The following is a 21,414-nucleotide window of genomic DNA, read 5'->3' as shown; positions in this document are numbered from 1 at the left end:
AAGAAAATCTTGTTAATCACTACCTGTTAAATGTGGCCCATATATGGGTTATACAGTCTTTCAAACCCCCATTTTACCAATTATTTGGAAAACACTGCATTTTACTGAGTGACAACGATAAATAGACAAGGAAGTCAGTAATAAGCCAAACAACTCAGATCCCAGAGCACCTCCCAGGTCTCATTTTCTGGCAGTATTGATATATCGGGGAGCTATCCCCACAAACCTTAGAAGTGGTGCTTGTTTAAATATCCAGAACTGTCAACCTTGTTGTTTTTCGACATTACTGTTTGCAACCTTTCATCTGTATCACGCTTGCTTGTCTCTTACATTGTTTTATAACAGAATATGTAACTGTCTGAACTTGCTCAGTGTCAAAATAAAGGAATTTAAAAAAAAAAAAAAAAAAAAAAAAAAAATCCTACCTGTCAGTGTTTTGTTTTTTTGTTTTTTATAGTTTAGTTTGGCTTTTAGACTTAAGCAGGGTATAATAATATATAATAATAATTAAAAAAAAATAAAATAAATATCAATAATAATAATAATAATAATAATAATAATAATATGTTCAATTATTTTTCATTCAACCAGTAAAAAAAAGAAGGATACTTGCATCAACACATATGATGTGTAAAGCAGGGATCTCCCCTGTCATGCTATTGTATTCTGACAGGGGTTACCCCCCCCCCCATCAGAATACACCAGTCAATGGCTGCAAGAGCTGATTGAATGATGGTTTTCCAGCATGAACGATTGACAGAAGCTAATCGCTATATCGGCTTCTATTGAACAGACAGCACTACACACGGACCAAAAGTTGCCCGGTTCCTGCTGAACCAGACGATTTTCAGTCTGTGTATACCCAGCTATAGTCCGGTCCAGAACAGTGTAGTCCTACTTTGGGATAAGCCTGCATAAAATAGATGAGGTGGTTTCAAAAGAATGGATTATTTATTACATTGGAGCAGGAAAAGTAAAGCCAGCCATAGACCGTTCAACCCATGTATGGACAGGCTGACTGTACCCAAGTTGATAGATCAATCAGCTTTGGTACAACCAGCATGTCAGATTTTCCATGCAATTATTGCCAGCAGCTATAGCCACTAGCAATAATCACTGTGTTCTCCCAGAAGGGACAGTTCCCTGTGTCCCCCCCCCCCACACACACAATAGCTCTGCCTGAGGGATTTCCCCATTAACACTGACTATGTTGATGGGGGAATCAAGTGATTTTCTTTCCTGCAACCAAAAATCACTCCATCTATGGCATGTGGGGGGCAGAGCCAGTGACTCTGGATTTATAAAGAGCCAATGGTCTTCTGGTGTCCAAGCGTACATGAAATATCAGTTTTGGATTACCTCACTAAACTAGTAGTAGTTTTAACCACTTCAGCCCCAGAAGATTTTACCCCCTTCCTGACCAGAGCACTTTTTACAATTTGGCACTGCGTCACTTTATCTGTCAATTGCGCAGTCATGCAAAGTTGTACCCAAACTAAATTTGCGTCCTTTTCTTCCCACAAATAGAGCTTTCTTTTGATGGTATTTGATCACCTCTGTGGTTTTTATTTTTTGCTCTTTAAACAAAAAAAGAGCAACAATTTGAAAAAAAACATTTTTTTTACTCTTTGTTTTAATAAATATCCCCAACTTAAAAAAAAAAAAAATTTTCTTCATCAGTTTAGACTAATATATATTCTACATATTTTTGGTAAAAAAAAAAAAAAAAAAAAAATCGCAATAAGTGAATATTAATTGGTTTGCGCAAAAGTTATAGCGTCTACAAACTATGGGAAAGATTTATAGCATTTTTATAACTTTTTCTTTTTTTTTAACTAGTAATGGCAGTGATCTGTGATTTTTAGCGGTACTGCAACATTCAGATTGGACACTTGACATGTTTTTGGGACCACTGACATCTATACAGCGATCAGTGCTATAAATATGCACTGAATATTGTGTAAATGTCACTGGTAGAAAAGGGGTTAACACTAGGGGGCGATCAAGGGGTTAAATGTCTGTTCCCTAAATGTGTTAACTGTGAGGGGATATACTGACTGGGGGAGGAGACAACGTTTTGGGGGAGGAACAAACGATATGTCTCCTCTCCCCTGACACACACACACAAATCCCCGGGCTGGCTCTCGTGCACGCGATCGCGCCCGCCGGCCACGCGCATCGCGCCCCCTGCCGTACCGCCGGGTCGTGCACACTTTAGCGGCTTTTAAAGGGAACCCTGCACCCGCAGTAAAACTACGTGAGCTGGTCAGGAACTTGTTAAAATCAACCATGAATTTAAAAAAATTTCTTAATTAAACATGTCTTTACATCACAATGCAAGTCTAGCCTAATTTCTTAATGAATATTTACCTGGATACTCTTTATTCCAGCTCGGCAGAAATATCTCTTTATTTCCAAATCAATCTCCGTGTTTCCTACAAAACTGAGAAACAAAGAACCGATTCATACTAGCTCAGTTGATTTTACCATAAACATAATTACTCACATGCAACATCAATTAGCTGCTAGACTGAATAGTAAATGAATGGTTTTAGTATATATTTTAGTTTTGCTAGGAAAAAAAAAATCTTTACAAGCCAAAACTATTTTGTTTTCTGTAGTGATTCAAGTTGTATTACTCCTTGTAATGGTGTTTATACCTGTAAACAAAAATATGCTGATGTGCTTTAGTATTCAACATGTTCTATTCTATGTTCTATGGTCATCCTATATGCTGAATTTATATTATCAACATTACTTCTAAGGCTACTTTCACACTGTAGAGACGCCGCATTAGTGGTAAATCCCCGCTCGTTTCAGCGGCAATTTACCTTAGTTCTAGAAGCACTTTTGAGCCGCTAGCGGGATGCTTTTAATCCCTGCTAGCGGTCGAAGAGAGGGTTAAAACTGCCCGTGTTGCAGCATTTCCAAAGCACTTTTCAGATGCTTCGTAAGCGCTGCCAATGTATTCCAATGGCCAGGGGCGGTTTATGAGTGATGTATACAGTGCTCCCAATGACCCAAAGATGCTGCTTGCAGTACTTTTTGTAACGTCCCACAAGTGCACTGACCCAGTGTGAAAGCACTCGGACCTTCACACTGGGGTGGTATGGGAGGCGGTTTTCAGGTGCTTTACAGGCGCTATTTTTAGTGCTAAAACGCCCGAAAAAACGCCTTCAGTGTGAAAGTAGCCTTAAATATAAAAAGCCGTGTTAAGGTCAGACATGGAGAGGAGTCTACACATACACTTGCCAAGCTGATGAGCTCATGGACTATCCAGCATAAAAACTTACCTACTCTGAAGGTGCTCCACATTGCATGCATCACAAAGGAAAAGGGCTTAATACACAGTTGGAGCACTAATATAGATATATAGGGGACTTTAGTTCCACTTGGAGGAGCCTAAGAAAACAGGCCGAGTGTCTTTTTTTTTTTTTTTTTTCGAAGAATGATCTGAGGTTCACACCAAACCAAATTCAGCCTTAACCAGCAGGAAACTGTCACATGACAGGAAGCTGCCATCCCAATCAGCTGCAGCCATAGAATTCCGCATCCCACAGCCACACGTAAAAAAAGGGCAGGTATGCCGGGGACATCATAGACACACAGGGTTTGGGCAGACTGGAGTTTGGCACGAACCTTAGCTCATTCTTTGCGGTTCGCATAGGGCAGTGTGAACTGCCTGCGAGTCAGGTACAATGCGGTAACCCGTGCTGGATTTGCATGGGTTCTTGAACCGAGCCTAAGAGCTTATCAGCTTTACTGGTATGTAATTTTCACATTATGGATGAAAAAAAGCAGTGTTTCCATTTAGCTTGTGTTTTTTCTGCCCTTTAATAATCTGGCTTAACTGGGACATCAGTACCTGCAATGTGTGTTTACTAACACACATACCCTGATTTTATAATTGATAACATTGTGACCCAGGGCTCCTGTCACATCCATGACAAGAGCTATTGCACTAAACTGTACATGACAGATCATAGCCCGTCAGAAGTCTGTGCAGCATGCTAGGAAATTATTACAGTGTTTGCAATATTAGGAAGAGGAAAAATGATGTATTGGATTGATGGGCCCACAAGGCATCACATCCCTTTATAACTTTATAGGGGGAAACATGAATGCAGCAATGTACAGAGACATCCTTGATGAAAACCTGCTCCAGAGCACTCTGGATCTTAAACTGAGGCGAAGGTTCATCTCCCAACAGGACAACGACCCTAAGCACGCAGCCAAGAAAACAAAGGCGTGGCTATGGGACAACTCTGAATGTCCCCAAGTGGCCAAGCCATAGCCCAGACTTGAACCCGATTGAACATCACTGGAGAGATCTAAAAATGTCTGTGCACCGACGCTCCCCATCCAACCTGTTGGAGCTTGAGAGGTCCTGCAAAGAATTTGCCACATGCTGTATGTCATGCTGTATTGAGCCAAATATTTTCCTGACGAAGCTGATAATTAGATCTGAGAAACGCATAGAGTTAAGTCAATCCTGTCTTCTGCATGAATCAGCTCTTTCTAAAGATCATTTGCCACCTTTGTCAATGGTGTTTCTTATACATGTTTGTGATACAGTTACTATCTGAAGCTAAGCAGGCACTTAGGATGGGTACAGAGGTATCATGGGAATTTTAACCCGTATGCTGTATATCATGCTGTATTGAGCCAAATATTTTGTACCAATTATATGGTTTTACAGTGCCCTGAAAAAATATTCATACCCCTTGAAATTTTCCACATTTTGTCATGTAACAACCAAAAACATAAATATATTTTATTGGGATTTTATGGGATAGACCAACACAAAGTGGCACATAATTGTCAAGTGGAAGGAAAATGATAAATGGATTTCAAATTTTTTACAAATAAATATCTGAAAAGTGTGGCGTGCATTTGTATTTTTTTGCCCATTTTTCTGCAAAATAGCTCAAGCTCTGTCAGATTGGATGGAGAGCGTCTGTGATCAGCAATTTTCAAGTCTTGCCACAGATTCTCAATTGGATTTAGGTCTGGACTTTGGGCTATTCTAACACATAAATATGCTTTGATCTAAACCATACCATTGTAGCTCTGGCTGTATGTTTAGGGTCGTTGTCCTGCTGGAAAGTAAACCTCAGCCCCAAGTCTTTTGCAGACTCTAATGCCGCGTACACACGAGCGGACTTTCTATCCTACTTGGTCCGGCACACTTTCCGACGGACTTTGTCCGCCAGGTGCGCCGGACTTTAAAACGAACGGACTTGCCCACACACGCCGGGATTTTCCGGCGGGCTAAGTCCGCCCGTCTTTCCGACGGACTTTCGCCGGAGTTCCGGCGGACTTTCAGAATGAACGGACTTGCCCACACACGGACAAGTCCGTTCATTTTGAACGTGACTCAGGTGCGACGGGACTAGAAAAGGATGTCAATCTTGCCGCTTTTATCGGCTAGATTGACATCTTGCGAGCCCCGTCGCGGGGCATACCAGGCCCTTAGGTCTGGTATGGATTATAAAGGGGAACCCCGCTACGCCGAAAAAACGGCGTGGGGCCCCCCCTAAAATCCATACCAGACCCCGATCCGAGCACGCAGCCTGGCCGGTCAGGAAAGGGGGTGGGGACGAGCGAGCGCCCCCCCCCCCCCTGAACCGTACCAGGCCGCATGCCCTCAACATGGGGGGTGGGTGCTTTGGGGGAGGGGGGCGCCCTGCGCCCCCCCCCCAAAGCACCTTGTCCCCATGTTGATGAGGACAAGGGCCTCTTCCCGACAACCCTGCCCGTTGGTTGTCGGGGTCTGCGGGCGGGGGCTTATCGGAATCTGGGAGCCCCCTTTAATAAGGGGGCCCCCAGATCCCGGCCCCCCACCCTATGTAAATGAGTATGGGGTACATGGTACCCCTACCCATTTACCTAGGAAAAAATTGTAAGTAATAAAACACACTACACAGGTTTTTAAAATATTTTATTAAACAGCTCCGGGGGGGGGATCTTCCTCCGGCTTCGGGGGTCTTCTTCCGGCTTCGGGGGTCCCTCCGCTTCATCTTCTCCCGGCGTCCGGTTGGTTCTTCTCCGCTCTCCGGCCTCTTCTCCCGGTGTCGCAGGTCTTCGGCCGGCCCCTCCGCTCTCTTCATGTAGCTCTATTGCGAGCGGAGGTCCGGACTTCTGGGCTTCTTGGCTTCTTGGCTTGGCTTGGCTTCTCTTCTCTTCCCCCAGATGTTGACACGACGCTCTCTCCGGCTGGACTGGTTTCTGAGGGCTGCGTTGTGACTTATATAGGCGGAGACCCCGCCCCCATATGATGTCACAGTCCCTGGGCATGCTGGGACTGTGACGTTTTAGGGGGCGTGGTCGACCACGCCCCCTAAAACGTCACAGTCCCAGCATGCCCAGGGACTGTGACATCATATGGGGGCGGGGTCTCCGCCTATATAAGTCACAACGCAGCCCTCAGAAACCAGTCCAGCCGGAGAGAGCGTCGTGTCAACATCTGGGGGAAGAGAAGAGAAGCCAAGCCAAGCCAAGAAGCCAAGAAGCCAAGAAGCCAAGAAGCCCAGAAGTCCGGACCTCCGCTCGCAATAGAGCTACATGAAGAGAGCGGAGGGGCCGGCCGAAGACCTGCGACACCGGGAGAAGAGGCCGGAGAGCGGAGAAGAACCAACCGGACGCCGGGAGAAGATGAAGCGGAGGGACCCCCGAAGCCGGAAGAAGACCCCCGAAGCCGGAGGAAGATCCCCCCCCCCGGAGCTGTTTAATAAAATATTTTAAAAACCTGTGTAGTGTGTTTTATTACTTACAATTTTTTCCTAGGTAAATGGGTAGGGGTACCATGTACCCCATACTCATTTACATAGGGTGGGGGGCCGGGATCTGGGGGCCCCCTTATTAAAGGGGGCTCCCAGATTCCGATAAGCCCCCGCCCGCAGACCCCGACAACCAACGGCCAGGGTTGTCGGGAAGAGGCCCTTGTCCTCATCAACATGGGGACAAGGTGCTTTGGGGGGGGGGGGGGGGCGCAGGGCGCCCCCCTCCCCCAAAGCACCCACCCCCCATGTTGAGGGCATGCGGCCTGGTACGGTTCAGGAGGGGGGGGGGCGCTCGCTCGTCCCCACCCCCTTTCCTGACCGGCCAGGCTGCGTGCTCGGATCGGGGTCTGGTATGGATTTTAGGGGGGGCCCCACGCCGTTTTTTCGGCGTAGCGGGGTTCCCCTTTATAATCCATACCAGACCTAAGGGCCTGGTATGCCCCGCGCTCGCCGCAATAGGAAGATTTGTTTTTCCTATTGCAGCGAGCGCGAGATGCAATACCATCCCCTCGTGTCGTATTTGGTCCGTCGGACCAGCCTACACACGAGCGGGCTTTCTGTCGGACCAGCACACACACGAGCGGACTTTCCGCCCGAAACTGAGTCCGACGGAAAGATTTGAAACTTTCTTCAAATCTAGGTCCGGCGGGCTTTTGGGAAGAAGTCCGCCGGAAAAGTCCGCCGCCGCCCACACACGGGCGGATTGTCCGGCACACTCTGGTCCGCCGGACCAAGTATGCCGGAAAGTCCGACCGTGTGTACGCGGCATAACAGATTTTGCTCTAAGATTGCCCTGTATTTGGCTCCATACATCTTCCCATCAATTCTGAACAGCCCCCCTGTTCCTACTGAATAAAAGCATCCCCACAACATGATGCTGCCACCACCATGTTTCACGGTGGGGATGGTGTGTTCAGGGTGATGTACAGTGTTAGTTTTCTGCCACACATAGCGTTTTGCTTTTAGGACAAAAAGTTAAATTTTGGTCTCATCTGACCAGAGCACCTTCTTTCACATGTTTGCTGTGTCTTCTCACAAACTACAAACAGGACTTTTTTGGCTTTCTTTCAACAATGGCTTTCATCTTGCCACTCTTCCATAAAGGCCAGATATGTGGAATGCACAACTAATAGTTGTCCTGTGGACAGATTCTCCCACCTGAGCTGTGGATCTCTGTAGCTCCTCCAGAGTTACCATGGGCGTCTTGGCTGCTTCTCTGATTAATGTTCTCCTTGCCCGGCCTGACAGTTTAGGTCAGGGGTCTTCAAACTGGGCCCTCCAGGTGTTCAGGAACTACAATTCCCATCATGCCTAGTCATGTCTGTGAATGTCAGAGTTTTACAATGCCTCATGGGATGTGTAGTTCTGCAACAGCTGGAGGGCCGCAGTTTGAGGATCCCTGGTTTAGGTGGATGGCCGTGTTTTGGTAGGTTTGCAGTTGTGCCATACTCTTTTCATTTTCAGATGATGGGTTGAACAGTGCTTCGTGAAATGTTCAAAGCTTAGGATATTTTTTTTTATAACCCAAACCTGCTTTAAACTTCTCCACAACGTTATCCCTGACCTGTCTGGTGTGTTCCTTGGCCTTCATGATGCAGTTTGTCCACTAAGGTTCTCTAACAAACCTCTGATTGTTTCACAGAATAGCTGTATTTATACTGAGACTAAATTACACACAGGTGCACTCTATTTACTAAATTAGGTGACTTCTGAAGGTAATTGGTTCCACTAGATGTTGGATAGAGGTTGCAGAGTAAAGGGGGCTGAATACAAATGCACGCCACACTTTTCACATATTTGTAAAAAAAAATTGAAAATCATTTATCATTTTCTTTCCACATCACAATTATGTGCCACTTTGTGTTGGTCTATCACATAAAATCCCAATAAAATATATATTTACGTTTTTTGGTTGTAACATGACAAAATGTGTAAAATTTCAAGGGGCATGAATACTTTTTCAAGGCACTGTACATACTTCTCTATGTAATAAAATGGCACCTTGAAAGTTCCAAACCAAATGTTCATACTTTTCCAGCATTTAAGCTATAAAGGGATGTGATGCCTCGTGGGCCCATCAATCCAATACATACATTTTTCCTCTTCCTAATATTCCAAACACTGTAATAATTTCCTAGCATGCTGCACAGACTTCTGACGGGCTATGATCTGTCATGTACAGTTTAGTGCAATAGCTCTTGTCATGGATGTGACAGGAGCCCTGGGTCAAATTGTTATCGATTTATAAAATCAGGGTATGTGTGTTAGTAAACACACAGTGCGGGTACTGATGTCCCAGTTAAGCCAGATTATTAAAGGGCAAATAAAAAACCCAAGCTAAATGGAAACACTGCTATTTTTCATCAAGAATGTGAAAATTACATAGCAGTAAAGCTGATAAGCGCTAAGGCTCGGTTCAAGAACTCGTGTGAATCCAGCAAGGGTTACCGCATTGCACCTGACTCGCAGGCAGTTGACACCCGCAGCGGTTCACATAGGGCAGTGTGAATACAAAGTTAATGACACCCCCAGATGGGTTCGCATATCGCAGTGCGAACTGTCAGTTTGGACATGAATCGGATCGGATGGGTGATCAAATTCTAGTGCGGACCAAAAAAAGAATCCTGCACGACTTTGGTCTGAATGTAATGCGAATTCAGCCATACAATCTGTATGGCTGAATTCGCATTACACAGACATCGCATGTGATTTGCACTGCGGTACAGTGCGAATCACATGCAAGGTCGCATAGAGCACTGGTGTTTACCGAGCCTTATATTTCATTCAACAGAAGCAGACTGTTGTGGGGTTTTATCCAATTAGAAGGTGGTCAAGTGACATGTTTTACTGAATTCAGAAACTAATAAATATTTCCTGTGTGCCATTTTCTTCCATTATCACATTAAGTAATGCAGATAGCACTTTCCATAAAAGCTACCACTAAAGAAAAAGGAGTAATTAGAAGACTATTACAATTTGGGCTAGATACTTGTGTACTGTATAGAGATGTTTAAAAGATGTTTAAAAGATAAGTTCACCTTTTAAAAGAAATTAAAATAAATGGACACGCTGTTTTCAAATTGTGACAGCGGGTGTGGGGAGAGGTTTCCCTGCTTGCTGTCCCAGGGATCGAGAGGAGGTGGGGGGAGAGCTGCATATGCTGGGACATGTTACATGTTTCACCCTAAAAATGGGTGGAACATGTTCCAAAGGTGAACTTGTCCTTTAATGGCTAGCCATCATTTCAATTCTGACTTCAACAGCCCCACAATGAAAACACCACAACAAAGAAAAGCATGTCATTTCAAAATTTTTAACAAACCAAGATCTTTATTTAGACAAATGAGAGAAATATTCAGATTTTAGGAATGTTTACCTTATCTTAAGATCCAAGATGATCTGTCTCTTATCCACATTTTCTGTATACACTTTAACCCCATTCACTCTTAATGGCTGCAGGAAGAAGGACGAGAAAGAAAGCATATTTAGAATAAATATTTCACATAAATCATAATTGCCTAGAATATACTTTTAATCCATGTTTTATAGCGATTGATCAGATTTTGTTCAAAATCTGCACATCTTTCAATTGCTAGGTAACCTCTGCGACAAATACCGTATATAGGAACTCTGCTACATAAAGTGGTAGAGATTCTTCAACATATGAGAACACATTAGGTAATCACACTTTCTCAACATGTCACCCAACAATGTTCGGCGTAAGAGATTTTTTGCGTTAGTGCAGGGAACATAAAAAGGACAAGAGAGTCCATCCAAACAACAACTAAAGGTGTACATGGGGAATTCCATGGATTTCTATTAACAGTGGGGAGCTTGTATATGGGCCCATAAAGTGCCAAGCATAGGAAAACCATTCTCTGAAAAAAACACTAAACAAGGAAAACGGCACGTGGGGAAAAAAAAAATTTGCAAATAAAAAATAAATCTAGCATATGCGAGGGGCGTTCAAGTCAAACTGGGACTTTTGAGTTTATATAATAAAAGAATACATTTCAAGTAGTGGAAACTGGATTTATTTTTCAATATAGTGTTTAACTAATGCCTGGAAAGCTTCGGCATAGAAAGATTTGTCAGTACGCCTGAACCATCCTAGGACAGCCTGCTTCACTTCATCATCAGTGCTGAAATGCTGACCTCCGAGGAAATCTTTTAGGGGTCCAAACAGGTGGAAATCACTTGGAGCGAGGTCCGGGGTGTAAGGGGGAAGTGGCAATACCTCCCAGCTGAGTTGCTCTAATGTAAATGTAGTGCGGTGAGCAGTATGAGCTTGTGCGTTGTCCTGGAGAAACAGGACGCCCCTTGACCCTTTCACACTGAGTCGCTTTACAGGCGCTATAGCGCTAAAAATAGCGCCTCTGCTTTCACACTGGAGCGGTGCGCTGGCAGGACGCTCAAAAAAGTCCTGCAAGCAGCATCTTTGAGGCGCTGTAAGAGCGGTGTATACACCACTCCTACAGCACCCCTGTCCACTGAAATCAATGGGCAGTGCTGGCAAAGCGCCGCTTTGAACCCTTTTTCAGCCGTTAGTGGGAGTTAATACCACCCAGATAGCGGCTGAAAGGTGCCGCAAAAACTGTGGCTGGGATCATCACTGACAGACGCATGGCCATCTTTAAAACATACCTCATTCAAATGTCTTACTACAGCTGAGCTTGTCATCACTGTACTGTGCTTAAAGCCGTGTTCCGCCCACCGCTGCAAAAATGAAAAGCCAGCAGCTACACATACTGCAGCTGCTGGCATTTAATAATAGGACACCTGTCCTGGAGTCCAGCGATGTTGGCACCGCAGCTGATGTTTCCATCAGCTGTCGGGTGCATGCCGCCGCCATTGCGGGTAATGGAACTCGGCAGTGTAGCCTTACGGCTTCACGCTGGGAACCCTACTGTGCATGCGCGAGGCTCCGCTCCTCTCTCCTACTGGCCCGGCGGCAGGGGGAGGGGGAGGGGGAGGGACAAAGACAGGTATCCGCTTCCTCCTCCCACCGAAATGTGCCAAATGTGGCACCTGGGGGGGGGGGACAAGTCAGCGGAAGTTCCACTTTTGAGTGGAACTCCGCTTTAAAGACTTCTGTAGCTATCTGTGGATTTTATACCTTCATTCACAAGAAACTTCATCACCACACACGCTGTTTCATGCACGCACTAACACGGTTGTCGGACAACTTAACGGTCTCTGGACTGGCCCACAACATGTGTGCCACCTATCAGTAATAGGACACACTTGCTACTTACTACTGCGTGTAGTATCACCATGCTAGCATCCCTTTTTATACCTGTAAAATTAAAAGTCCGGGTTTGACCTGAATACCCCTCGTACATTTGTGACACGTCATATTGTAATTGAATGTTTTTAAAAAAAGACCTTTCCTTTTCAATCTGCAGCGCTGTAATTTTCTGTAAAATACAATAAAATATGGCAACCTGAAGGCGTTCTGTACAGATTTGGGGGGGGGGGGTACAGTGGTGAAAACTGTAACTTTACTGTAAAGGTCTGATTTAAAGTGCTCTAATGGGGTACACTGGGTATAATCACCATTGTCAGGAATCCGCCTTTAAAATTGAAATGCAGGCTTAACCAGAATGATGTCTAAAAACAAGAACCATGTGTATTCTAATGTCAATCTTGTTGTCCTTTATATATTCCTTCCAGAGCTATGCAGTAGTCCAGCATGAAAACAACTCCTGCACTTTGTGTCTGTTCACGAGTTTCCCATTATAAAGACTGGACACTGCAGCTCTCCCTTTTGGAGGACGATTGGTCTTGTATCCCCATGTGGTTATCTACAGGCAGCCTGTAGTGGAAATATCCGATGGTGCCGCCCCCCCATATATGTTCTATGAAAAAGCAATTTGCAGCACAGTGATAACGCCACAGTTCTGTTTACAAGGTAATATCTGGATTTGCTAAGGCATTTGGTGTACACAAAACTGCACCCAGATGCAGGCACTGTCTTTGGATTTTGTTATCAGAATGCAATACTTGCATTGTGAGGTTCGGCCATCCACACGGTTTAGCATGGATGGAAGAATCCGTTAGCTTTTTTTTGTTCAGCGTGCAGGCTGAGAACAAAAAAAAAATGTATGCATAGTCAGCTTAATGTTCCAACAAAGTTTTACAATGGAATGTCTGCCACACCAGGCCTTATATCATTGCCCCAGTGAACACTACATACTTCCAGTTACAGAAGGGAGCAACCTGGAAGCATACAGCCCTTTAAATAACAATACTAAAATGATCTTTGTCCGGGTTCATCCCGGATAGATCTACAAGTACGAACATAAGGCGAGTGTATTTAAATATGCAATTACCAATAGAGAACAGTGGTAAGAGAGCCGTCCTCTCTTTAGATGCAGCTAAAGCATTTGATTGTCTGGAGTGGCATTATATGTGGAAGGTACTAGCTGAATTTCAATTTGGCCCTAACTTTGTCCACTGGCTTAGCCTACTATATGATAGTCCAAGGGCCAAAGTTCAATTAAAAAGGGGAACGAGACAGGGGTGTCCTTTGTCGCCCCTGCTCTTTGCCCTGGCAATGGAGCCATTGGCTATCGCTTTGAGGTCTGCCCAAGGGATACATGGTTTTAAAAGAAGGAGGGGGGAGGAGAAAGTCGCTATGTATGGGGATGATATCTTGTTGTTCTTGGGGGATACACAGGCTTCCTTGAAGATAGCTATGGGTATAGTTAAGGAATTTGGTTATTTTTCTGGGCTAACAATTAACTGGGAAAAATCTGTAATTTTGCCAATAGACCCTCTCATAGAGCAACTTCCACAACAAATATCCCAAATTAAAGTAGTAAGTCAAACGAAATATCTGGGTATTACTATACTATACTACACTAACAAGAGATCCAGGGCAGTACATAACTGGAAACCTGGTTCCACTTATGAAAAAATTAAAACAGAAATGCCGGGTGTGGGGCCGTTTGCCTCTCTCGGTCACCGGGCACTGCAACTTAATTAAGATGGTTTGGTTGCCACAAATCTTATATGGAATACATAACTCTCCAGTGTGGATTCCTAAGCACCGATTTAAAAAAATGGACAGCGTCTTCAGAGAGTTCATTTGGAAAAGCTGGGTGGCAAGGATTAGCTTGCAGGTGCTGCGGAGGCCGGGAGAGATGGGAGGTATGGGAGTGCCGGATCCAAGATGCTATTTCCTAGCATCCCAAATGCAACATGTGGGATGCAGTAATAGACCAGGGGACAAGGAAGCAGGGTGTAATGTATTATTGAATGACACCAGCCATGACACAATAGTAGAGGCGATGGAGGCAGACTCCTTTGGTACCAAGTGTCCTACCACTCAGATGATGGTCAAAAGTTGGGTATATGTCAAGAAAATACTGGGCTATACTGGCTTTTCGGAGTTTTCCCCATTATGGGATAATAATAATCTAAACGAATTTTTAAAAATGGGGATAATAGAAGAATGGGATCGTCAGGGTATTCATTGTTTGGCGCAGCTATATAAGGCTGGGTGATTAAAGTCATTCCAGGAGTTAGTGGAAGAGTATGTTTCCTAACCGATCATTCTACAGGTACCTGCAAATTAGGCATGCCCTAGAAGCACAATTCAGCGGGAAGGAACCAGTGTGGTGTGAAATGACTGAGGAAGCTGGTTAATGCCAACTCTACAAAAGGACTCATTTCTGATTTGTATGGAAGTCTGAATGTGACGGGTCAGGAGGGAACGGTGGAAAATAAAAATAGGATTAAATGGGAAGGAGATGTTGGGCCATTGACGGATAGCCAATGGGAGTATGTTCTGGCACTAGGCCCAGGATCTCCCTTTCTCCTTCACAGACTGTCTCTCATCTGTATTTGATATACAGGACATATTATACACCACTGAAATGATTTAGGTTTGGAAAGAAGCCTGATGCGAAGTGTCAAAGATGCGGGGAAGGGAGAGGGGACTTGGTACATATGTTCTGGCGATGCCCCAAGCTGTATAGGTACTGGAGGGGTATTGTGGACAAAATAAACTCTGTGTTTGGGACATCGCTGGGCATGGAGGTCAGGACTTGTCTAATGGGCTTGATGGAGGAAAAAGGGATATTAAGGGATACACAGACTGCAATAATTAGGTGTTTGTTTCAAGGTAAAAAATTTATTGCACGGAAATGGCAGATAAAAGATCCCCCGAGAGTAGCTGAATGGGTGAAAGAAGTAAGGGAGGTGATTAGTAGAGAGAAATATATTTATAAGAAGAGGGCCAACTACAAGAAATTTGTAAAAATATGGAAGTTATGGATGAATTTGGATGAGGCCAGAATGGAAGTTGGGTAGGATGTTGGTGGCAGTGGGAGGGATGGATGGATGGTGGGTGTGTGTGGGTGGAGGAGGGGCGTGGGGAGTTGGGGGGGGGGTAGTGAGGTGAGAACTAGGGGGGGAAGGGGGGAAAGGGAAAAAAGGGGGGGGGATAAATAAAAATTAGTATATTATTGCTTACTAATGTTTTGGCCTTGTGTATAAATGGTGTAAATATAATGACTGGACAAATGATGGCATTTTATTAATGAAGTTTTTTCAATAAAGTAAAAAAAAAAAATATCTTTGTGTTGGTGATGTAATAGGAAACAGATAAACTGTTTGCTTATCTAGCCAAAAAAAAGAAAATATGTTTAAACTGTACAAAGTTAAAGTGGTTGTAAACCCTTACAACACACTTTTTGCTACAGGTAGGCCTATAATAAGGCTTACCTGTAGCTACCCTGGATATCTCCTAAACCTGCACGGTTTAGGAGATATCCCTGTATTTGCACGTGCCAACGTCATCGGCACATGCGCACTGAAGCAACAGCACGTACGTATGTGCCGTTACCGGCGGCTCCCGCATGCAAGTAACTCCGGGAGCGATGTCACTGGCCAGAGCGGTGAACGAGGACCGCTGCAAGGGCTTCAATCTAAGGTAAGTAATACATAATGAGCTAGTATGTTATGCATACTAGCTCATTATGCCTTTGTCTTGCAGGTTTTTTTTTTTGCTAGGGTTTACAACCATTTTAAAGACCCCCATATCAGTATTAGAAGTAGCAATTATTTATATCCACTTATACAGAAGTAACAGAACACACCTACCCCCAGACACTTACCTGAGAGCCCATATCAATTTTAGTAAAGCTAAAGGTACTCAAATGGGCATTTGCACCCCTCACTGCTGGCTCTATGGTCTCTCTGAACAGCTTGTCTATGAACTGGCAGATGTACGGCCACATGTGCTTGACTGTCTGTGGAAAAAAAAAAAAAAGGGGGAAAAACAATGTTCTTAGAAACACTGGCTAAAACCACTGTTATGTTTATATCAAAGGTTAGTAAATGAAAGTTGCACATTAGTCCTTAAAATTGGTACTATAAAAGAGGGTTGTATTTCAAGTCCCTGCTAAGGATGACCAGGAGAGTACCACCAGCACGAACAAGGAGCTACTAATAGAAGCAAATGGATGACTGCACACCATTGTAAGTAAAAAGCCAACTACTTCTTTATTGTACAAATGAAAACATCACAGTGATATGAGAGAAAAGGACCCGCCGATGCGTTTCAAGCACGAAGACGCTTAGTATTTGTGTGTGAAGCGTGTTAGAAAGTCCTTTTTTCTCACATCACTGTGATGTTGTCTCAATTTGTACAATACAGAAGTTGCCTTTTTACTGACAGTGGTGTGCAGTCATCCATTTGCTTCTATTAGTACTCTTTAGTCACAAGCTGGACCAGCACCTGTATTAGATTGGGGCAATCTACCAATGAACTGACCGGGAACGGTGCATTGTACTGTGGACTAACAAAGAGCTATTTTCTAATATGCGGAAAATCTGGACACACAATCCGGGAACATTCCTTCACTTCTTTATGTTATTTCTATTACCCCGTTTTCCATTTCTACACTTTTTCATCTCACCTGGATAAAAACTGTAAAGTCAGGTCAGGTTTAACGAAAGCAGAAATATGACTTCCCATTGAAAGAACAAAAAAAATGTGCTACGGTAATTAAATAAAAGTGCATCTGCAATTACAGTTTTCTCCTAAGCTGGCCATACAATAGTAGACTTTCAAACAAACGTTTGTACAAAAATTAATACGAAAAGTATCAGTACATCTGAAGACTTGACCAATGTTATTTAAAATTTTTTTGCTTTTAACATTCGATCCTGGAATAAATGGATTTTCCTGAACAGAAACTATGTAAACAGTGTTAAAAATGTATTTGAGAAGGATTTTTTATACTCTTCCTTTGCATTTTCTTGTCACTGCTGTCAAAAACAAACATCATTTTCACCCCACTAGTGATTAGAAGATCGAACAAATGTTCCTAAATATATAAAATTTTAAATGAAGTTTACTAGTGTATGCCAGCTTTAGTAACATGCAAAGCTGGTCCTGCCAGTGAGATCCGCAGAATGCAGCTTCTTGTGATGGTGTGACAACGATGCTGCACTGCTCCTGAACTCAGAGCGGAATAGCCACTCTCCAGTACAGTGGGATCCAAAAATAATGCAGGGGGCATAGCAATCAGCAATATCACTACTGGTTCACATGCCTGTAGGGCAGGGGTCAGCATGAGAGGAATGTAATTGGACAGACCATGGCCCGCCCCGCCACACAGGTGCCAGTCGGGACGGGGCTGCTCAGTAGAGGACCAATGATGCACGACTACTGCAGAATAGCGAGCAGGGATAATCATCTCCCCTCTGCCTCCCAACCCCATGTCCTCCCTGCCCATGGTCCTCTGTGAGCTTGTCCAGCACTCCTCCTCTCTAGTAGCCTCCCCTCACCTCTACCTCCAGAGAGAGGAGGTGAGGGCAGAACATGGGGGAGGAGCGAAATGTGAAAGATGCTGAGAACATTCTACAGTCTGGGACACAGGGCTGGGGGACTTCTACACATTGAGGGGGACTGAGACCTCCCCTCCCCCCCTCTCTACACATTGAGGGGGACTGAGGACATCCCATATGTGGGTAAGTGGCAGAAGCAAGCATTGGGAAGGGGGCGAGTCCTGGACATGCTGGGACTTGTAGTGTGCAAGCAGAGGAACAGGTGTAATGTCAGGGGTGGCAATAGTGGCCCTATCCATGTTCCATTGACCCGTGCTGCCTGTCACATTTGGTTTTACACTTGGACAGGAGGGGCAGCAGGAGTGGCATATAAAAGGAACCAATTTCCTGTATTTTCCTCCTGCAGCTGCTGAAAGCTGGCTTCTCCTCCTTTCCCTTCTCGCCAGCATTCAGCGTCTACATAAGCAAAATACAGGAAATCGTAACTGTACATGCCGCCCCCCCCCCCCGCCCTTCCTGTCCAGGTACTTTTATTTGTGCTGCCCAGGCCTCCTGTGTGCTCCCCTATCCCCCTGCAGCATTGCCAGCTTCCCTCCTTTTCTCTCCCACCAGCTGCTGCTTTCAGAATGGAGAGCAGATGAAGGGGCCGGTAAGAATATATTTTCCAGAATATATTTTCCAGCCCCTTCCTTTCCTGAATGAACACAGTCAGTGATCGGTACCAATCACTCCTGTGTCTATTCATAAATGAAGCATAGTAAACTGTTTAACCACTTAAGCCCCGGAAGATTCGGCTGCTCAATGACCAGGCCATTTTTTGCGATACGGCACTGCAGCGCTTTAACTGACAATTGCGCAATCGTGTGATATTGTACCCAAACAAAATTGACGTCCTTTTTTTTCCCCACAAATAGAGCTTTCATTTGGTGGTATTTGATCATCTTTGCGGTTTTTATTTTTTGCGCTATAAACAAAAAAAGAGCGACAATTTTGCTATAATAAATATCCCCAATTGTTTTTTAAAAAAGCTAACTTTTTCTCAGTTTAGGCCGACATGTATTCTTCTACACATTTTTGGTAATAAAAATCACAATAAACGTAAATTGGTTTGTGCAAAAGTTATAGTGTCTACAAAATAGGGGAAAGATTTATGGCATTTATATGATTATTTTTTTTTTTTTTTTACTAGTAATGCCAGTGATCTGCGATTTTTATCGGGACTGCAACATTATGGCAGACACATCAGACACTCTTGACAGATTTTTGGGACCATTCGCATTTATCAAGGGGTTAAATGTGTTCCCTGGGAGATGTTTCTAACTGTGGGGGGATGGGACTCACTGGAGGAGAGAGATCGCTGTTCCTAATCACTAGGTTGCCTATCCTTGCTGTAGGTTGTCAGTCAGCATTGCCTTTGTTGGAGAAACCCTCCCACTGTGAGCTGCAGTGAGGGGGAGCATGTGAGGCACAAATAAAGGAGGATTTGGCTCAGTGAAGGTAAAGGATGTACTTTCTTTACTTTATAACGCTTGTGCATCACGTAGTAACTATGTAGATATGGTACTTGTTTACACAGACATACAGAAGCCTTTAGTTGCACTTTAGAGACTTGGCATACCTAGAAACAACGTTTTTAAGACATAAAACACGAATATGGTTTTTGACATTAAAGCAAAACAATGCCCAGACTATGGACATTCAAATTTTATAAATACTCTGAAAAAGAAGCTTTACAACAATCCCTAACCAACATTCATAGCTGCAGGTTTAAGGACATATTCGGCGACCCATCGCAGTTTGCTACAGAAGTGACGTTCCGTCGCCGCCATCTTGCTACACCCTACACTCGTCCACAGTAAGGATACACTAAGAAGGGGGAAAGTGGACATGTTGTTACACCCACCGGAGTTTTTCATTGTATACGTATTTATAACAGTAAAGTGAGTTTATATAGTGAAATACAGTACTTAGAACTCCGTCTGACTGCTTACATGTTGAATTTTAAAAAGCAGCGAACTTCTGTCAGATTAGCAAACCTGTGAGATGAGCAGGGTAAGTAGTCTCTAAGTAGTCAGACGGAGTTGCAAGTACTGTATTTCACTATATAAAAACTCACTTTAGTGTTATAAATACATGTAAAATGCAAAACTCCGGTGGGTGTAACAACATGTCCACTTTCCCCTTTCTTAGTGTATCCTTACTGTGGATGAGTGTGGGGTGTAGCAAGATGGCGACGACAGAACGTCACTTCCATAGCAAACTGCGATGGGTCGCCGAATATGTCGTTACACAGGCAATGGGCAGCAGCCGCAAATAAGCTACAGAGTGCACATAAAGGTTGAAAGTGTTTATGTAAACACTAAAGATGAACTGTGCCACAATGCCTGCAGCTACATTGGTCAGCAAGGAGCTTGTTAAAAGGCTTATTTACTACATTTCAATTATATGTAAATATTTGAATGTTCATAGCCTGGCCACAGTTCAACTTTAAGCGGATCACATATATTGGCACTTGTGATTCAGCTGACCAAAAGCAAAAGTTGAGCAGTGCATTATCGGCTGTTGCTCATTTCTGGAGCAAATGTGCAAACTTGAAGTATTTGTTAACCCGTTTTTATAAGTCACTGCCAGTCTGTCTATTAGAGGCTGGCATAGCACACTATGTAAGTTGTTTTAAAAAACGAGCATTCTAAATACCGAATTTGAGATGTCTTCAGGCTGGTTACGTGACTTGCAGGCACTTTCCAGCTAAGATGGATGGCTTCTGCAGGAGGAGCCATGATCTTCCTCTGACGTCAGCCAGGGAGATCACGTGGCCGCTCGTCTCCTCCCGCAGAAGCTCTGTCTTGTAGCTGTAAAGTGGCCGCGAGTCACGTGACCGGTCTGAAGACAGCTCAAATTCGATATTTAGAATGCTCGTTTTTAAATCAACTTACATAGTGTGCTATTGTGCTATGCTAGCCTCTAATAGAGGGGCTGGCAGTGACAATTTTACAGTTTTTTTTTTTTTTTTTTTTTACAAAAATAGCGGTGGGGGGGGGGGGATCTGGGCGGAGACAGACACAGAGAGGGAGCTGACAGGCAGGAAGGAGGGGTTGAGGGGGAGAGAGGAGACAGTAGCATATGATGCAGAGACACACTCTGACCACCGTGGTCAGGGCTCAGCAGCCCTGATTTTCATGATCCGCGCAGAGAGGGCATACAGGAAGTGGCAGATTCAGGGAGGTTTTTTTTACAGTTTAGAGGGGGGCAGATTACAAAGCACAAGCACTGTGCTGTGTAATCTGCTTTAAGGGACTAGGATCTGTATTTATTTTTTGGGGGGTTAACACTTGAATGGTCAATAGTTTGGGATTATACAAGAACTTAAATCCTGGAGATCAGTCTAAAACCTAAGGTTGAGGAGAACTAAAGCCTTCCTATTGAGGACCATATGAAGGTACATCAGAATTGGGTACAAGTCACCTTAGGGAAGTATTAAAAGGTATTTGACCCTGGCCCCCTTCACAGGGGCATAACTGCTCACTTGCAATCCATAGTGGATTGCTTTGGCAGCAGGAGCTGACCAGCACTTCAGTGCACCGCAATCGCGACCACTGGTTGTGGCTGCATCGCTGCCCCATTCACTTCCAAGGGGAATGTCCTACTTTTTTTTGCCGTGCTGTGCAGCGTGGCTTTACAGCACTAACAGTGTAGACATGGCTGTCCTGTGGCCATTGCTAGGTTTTGAGAGGTGGCTGAGGCACGTTAAAAATCCACCTTCACTGCCTGGATATACCGCACAGACATGCCCATGTAAAAGGAGCCTTTTTAATTTTATGAGGAAAGGATT

General features: G+C 44.2%; 1 protein-coding gene across 2 annotated transcripts in view; it reads right to left on the bottom strand.

The window, feature by feature from the left end:
* Positions 1-21,414, bottom strand: part of ESYT2 (extended synaptotagmin 2) — a 220,161-nt gene that overhangs the window by 102,158 nt on the left and 96,589 nt on the right. For both annotated transcript variants that reach the window (XM_073629929.1, XM_073629930.1), the window contains exons 3-5: positions 15,905-16,039; positions 10,159-10,235; positions 2,371-2,443 (exon numbers count right to left, since the gene is read on the bottom strand). In XM_073629929.1, the coding sequence (XP_073486030.1) occupies positions 2,371-2,443; positions 10,159-10,235; positions 15,905-16,039 (285 nt within the window). The remainder of the gene's footprint in view (positions 1-2,370; positions 2,444-10,158; positions 10,236-15,904; positions 16,040-21,414) is intronic.

Source organism: Aquarana catesbeiana, linkage group LG05, assembly GCF_042186555.1.
Source record: "Aquarana catesbeiana isolate 2022-GZ linkage group LG05, ASM4218655v1, whole genome shotgun sequence".
Taxonomy (NCBI): domain Eukaryota; kingdom Metazoa; phylum Chordata; class Amphibia; order Anura; family Ranidae; genus Aquarana; species Aquarana catesbeiana.
Note: the sequence above shows the minus strand (reverse complement) of the source record. Positions and strands in the feature narration are given on the sequence as shown.